This window comes from Nerophis lumbriciformis, linkage group LG03 (assembly GCF_033978685.3).
Source record: "Nerophis lumbriciformis linkage group LG03, RoL_Nlum_v2.1, whole genome shotgun sequence".
Classification (NCBI taxonomy): domain Eukaryota; kingdom Metazoa; phylum Chordata; class Actinopteri; order Syngnathiformes; family Syngnathidae; genus Nerophis; species Nerophis lumbriciformis.
The window spans coordinates 54,805,023-54,810,000 of record NC_084550.2 but is presented as its reverse complement, the minus strand read 5'-3'; the positions used below and the strand labels follow the sequence as shown (position 1 = coordinate 54,810,000).

Sequence of the window (4,978 nt, the reverse complement as noted above, 5' to 3'; positions counted from 1 at the left end):
TTCCATGTTGTTCTGCAGTTACACAATTATAATAGACAACAATAGTAAACTGTTTCCATCCCCGACCCTGCCAGCCTGCAGCTGGAATGGACAGGAGTGCACCCTGGGAGTGCACATCGACGAGGGCTTCACGCTATTCACCGAAGAGATGGGTGTCAAGAAAAACGTCCTCCTGCAGCATCCCTTCGAACGCCTTCGAATGTCGTCAGACGACGGCGTCCGCATGATGTTCCTCGACTTTGGAGGACCCGAAGCTGAAATTGTAAGTAGAGCTCATGCTTTGAGAATAACTTCAAGGTGGCGTCGTATTTTCCTCACGTAGTTACAACGGGTCTTTATTTAGTAAACTGCAGCGAGTAGCAGGCATCTGTTCATGTCTTAGAAGTCTCTTGGCCATTAACATGACTGATGAAGATTGACTAATAGAGTAATTGTACTTTTTTGTACAATTACAATAAACTTTGCACAAAGACTAAGAACATGCACACTAAAAACAATAGGGTTAAACAAATAACCCCATTTTAACCCAACTGCTGCTCCAGAAAAGGACATACCCCTTTTGGGTTGGGTTATTTTTTCCAACCCTATTTTTGGGTTGAATTATTTAACCCAGAAGTTGGGTAATTCTAACTACAATGTTGGGTTATTCCTAACCCAACTCTTGGGTTACACAATGTAGCGCTTCTTGACCCAATAGTTGGGTTTAAAAAAAATAAGAAATTCAACAACAACAACAAAAATATATATATAAGTTTAAATCCTTCCCAACTACCATATTTTTCGGACTATAAGTCGCAGTTTTTTTCATAGTTTGGCTGGGGGTGCGACTTATCATGTGTGCTTACGGACTGTATCCCTGCAGAATGTATTGATCTATATTGATATATAATGTATATATAGTGTTTTTTATGTTGATTTATTTTTTCATTTATTTCTTGTGCGGCCCGGTACCAATCGGTCCACAGACCGGTACCGGGCCGCGGCCCGGTGGTTGGGGATCACTGACGTAAGAGACTAGACGTATAAGATTTCATGGGATTTAGCGATTAGGAGTGACAGATTGTTTGGTAAACGTATAGCATGTTCTATATGTTATAGTTATTTGAATGACTCTTACCATAAAATGTTACGTTAACATACCAGGCACGTTCTCAGTTGGTTATTTATGCCTCATATAACGTACACTTATTCAGCCTGTTGTTCACTATTCTTTATTTATTTTAAATTGCCTTTCAAATGTCTATTCTTGGTGTTGGGTTTTATCAAATACATTTCCCCCAAAAATGCGACTTATATATTCTTTTTTTCCTTCTTTATTATGCATTTTCGGCCGGTGCGACTTATACTCCGGAGCGACTTATACTCCGAAAAATACGGTACTTATCAGAAGTAAAACTCCGCCCACTGCACTTCTTCGTATTCGTCACCGTCTTTTTCTCTCTCTTCTTTTTCTTCTTCTTTTTTGTTGCACTGTTTCATAGCATCGCCCATCCTTTCCAAATAATTCATTTTAAATGGCAGACAGCCATTATTATTATTATTATTACTTATGTTATTACCACAAACATTGTCGTGTATGGTCACAGTAGTCATACACAGTTTGCTCAAGTATTTAATACCTCTTTAAAAGGTAAAGGACACATTTCATGTACATACGATGTGTGATTAGAAATAGCGTTAATGAGATTAGTCCATAATATACTTCCCCTCAAGAAAAAAAGTAACTTTTTAATTTAAAAAAGAAAGGCTCTCACCCAAAAATGGGTTATCCAATCCAATCCACTTTAATAATATAGCACATTTAAACAACAGAATGTTTCCAAAGTGCTGCACAACAATATTAAAAACAATATTCAAATAGTATCCTTAGCTCCACCAATGACTGAATAAAAACAAAAAATAAATACATATAAAAACATTATGAAATAAATATGATTAAAAACGATTTTACAGGGTCAAGCCAATTAAACAATAAATAGAAATCAAAATCTCTTAAACCCCAAAAATGGTGCTCACAACCTTGACCACCCAAAAATTGTGTTTAAATAATAGCTCTATATAACCCAGAAAATTGGTGGTACTAGACTGGCCTGCCTGTAGTCCAGACCTGTCTGCCATTGAAAATGTGTGACGCAAAATGAAGCCTAAAATACCACATTGGAGACCCCGGACTGTTGAACAACTTAAGCTGTACATCAAGCAAGAATGGGAAATAATTCCACCTGAAAAGCTTCAAAAATTGGTCTCCTCAGTTCCTAAACGTTTACTGAGTGTTGTTAAAAGGAAAGGCCATGTAACACAGTGGTAAAAATGCCCCTGTGCCAACTTTTTTGCAATGTGTCGCTGCCATTAAATTCTAAGTTAATGATTATTTGCAAAAAAAAATTAAGTTTCTCAGTTCAAACATTAAAATATATTGTTTTTCCATTATTCACTATTCACTTTACAAATCATTGTATTCTGTTTTTTATTTACGAATTACACAACGTGCCAACTTCACTGGTTTTGGGTCTTGTACATCATTTACCTAGCCTCAGCTTTACAGATGCCGTGCCTAGTTTTCAAGTAGTGTGTTGTGATATAGAAATAGTGTAGTGTACTTTGGTTATTATAATGCAGAAAATAACATATTATTTTTTTCACTATTTGAGGAAATACATTCGTTATGATAAAATGTTTGAATAAAATCATTCCTCTTTTTTTTTTTGGTCTTCAGCAACTGGACCTCCATTCTTGCCCCAAGACCATGGTGTTCATCATCCACTCTTTTCTCTCTGCTAAAGTCAAACGACTTGGCCTGCTGGCATGATGACGTCCAGAACTATTAGCGGTATGAATATCACACAAAAAAACAAAACAATGATGACGGGATGACGTTCTCCTCCGCCGCGGCTCCTTTTTGTGGAAGAGCGACGGACACTTCTCGTGTTGAGGTAAAACTGTTTCACAGTGACGAAGCAGCACATGAATTTATGATAAATGTACGATTTTAGTAGCATTTGGTCCATTTTCTTCTCTCCGCCAGCACCCGTCATGAATGACTTGCCTTATCTGCTGCGTACGTGATGTTGCACATTTCAAAGGAGGTGACCGATCACTGCGTGATCTAAAAGTACGGAAGCATTCGTTCATGTTTTAGTCGCTTTCGCTCATTTTTAAGCTAATTTGATTTATTTTAGTTTACAAACTACACATTTGGAAAAGTTAAAAAGGGGAACATTATCACCAGACCTATGTAAGCGTCAATATATACCTTGATGTTGCAGAAAAAAGACCATATATTTTTTTTACCGATTTCCGAACTCTAAATGGGTGAATTTTGGCGAATTAAACGCCTTTCTAATATTCGCTCTCGGAGCGATGACGTCACAACGTGACGTCACATCGGGAAGCAATCCGCCATTTTCTCAAACACCGAGTCAAATCAGCTCTGTTATTTTCCGTTTTTTCGACTGTTTTCCGTACCTTGGAGACATCATGCCTCGTCGGAGGGTGAAACAACACGAACAGGGGCGGATTCAAGTTGCACCAGAGGCCCAAAGATGCGAAAGTGGCACGAAATTGGACGTTTGTTCCGCACACTTTACCGACGAAAGCTATACTACGACAGAGATGGCAAGAATGTGTGGATATCCTGCGACACTCAAAGCAGATGCATTTCCAACGATAAAGTCAAAGAAATCTGCCGCCAGACCCCCATTGAATCTGCCGGAGTGTGTGAGCAATTCAGGGACAAAGGTCCTCGGTAGCACGGCAAGCAATGGCGGCAGTTTGTTCCCGCAGACGAGCGAGCTAAACCCCCTGGATGTCTTGGCTCACACCGTCCCGAAGATGATCAAGAGAAGAATATCGACCCTAGCTTCCCTGGCCTGCTGACATGAGGGTATGTCTACAGAATATATTAATTGATGAAAATTGGGCTGTCTGCACTCTCAAAGTGCATGTTGTTGCCAAATGTATTTCATATGCTGTAAACCTAGTTCATAGTTGTTAGTTTCCTTTAATGCCAAACAAACACATATCAATCGTTGGTTAGAAGGCGATCGCCGAATTCGTCCTCGCTTTCTCCCGTGTCGCTGGCTGTCGTGTCGTTTTCGTCGGTTTCGCTTGCATACGGTTCAAACCGATATGGCTCAATAGCTTCAGTTTCTTCTTCAATTTCGTTTTCGCTACCTGCCTCCACACTACAACCATTCGTTTCAATACATTCGTAATCTGTTGAATCGCTTAAGCCGCTGAAATCCGAGTCTGAATCCGAGCTAATGTCGCTATAGCTTGCTGTTCTTTCCGCCATGTTTGTTTGTGTTGGCTTCACTATGTGACGTCACAGGAAAATGGACGGGTGTATATAACGATGGTTAAAATCAGGCACTTTGAAGCTTTTTTTAGGGATATTGCGTGATGGGTAAAATTTTGAAAACAACTTTGAAAAATAAAATAAGCCACTGGGAACTGATTTTTAATGGTTTTAACCATTCTGAAATTGTGATAATGTTCCCCTTTAAAAGACTACTAACACACAAATGGCCTGAAAGTGGATGAAATATTTATAAATGATAAAGGTACGTCTCTTTTTCTTTCCTTTTTTTTTCAAATTCATCCACTCTCAACTGATCACATTCATTACAAAGCATTTCCGTTCATTCAATCAACACAAAGTACTTTAAGTATCCAGTAAGTTCATTTAAACGTCATATTTTTTGTCATCATTAAAACCTTCTCATTAAGGAACGGTGTCTATATGTATATATATATATATATATATATATATATATATATATATATATATATATATATATATATATATATATAATAATATGTCGCTATGTATTTACTCCTCAACACACACTCTCTCAACATTAAAACATATATATATATTCTTATTTAAACAAAGGCGTGCCTTCTTTAGGATTGTTTGTACATAACATGTAATAAACTTTGTCAACTTTTAGTTTGCGTGTGATTTCTTTAAAAGTTG

The 4,978-nt window shown here is 37.8% G+C and overlaps 1 protein-coding gene across 1 annotated transcript in view; it reads left to right on the top strand.

Moving 5' to 3' along the window:
• The window catches only part of snta1 (syntrophin, alpha 1), a 100,234-nt gene extending 95,504 nt beyond the window's left edge, over nucleotides 1–4,730 (top strand). The window contains exons 7-8 of the mRNA XM_061939625.2: nucleotides 75–262; nucleotides 2,717–4,730. Of these exons, the coding sequence (XP_061795609.1) occupies nucleotides 75–262; nucleotides 2,717–2,809 (281 nt within the window). The 3' untranslated portion in view covers nucleotides 2,810–4,730. The remainder of the gene's footprint in view (nucleotides 1–74; nucleotides 263–2,716) is intronic.
• The last annotated feature ends 248 nt before the right edge of the window (nucleotides 4,731–4,978 follow it).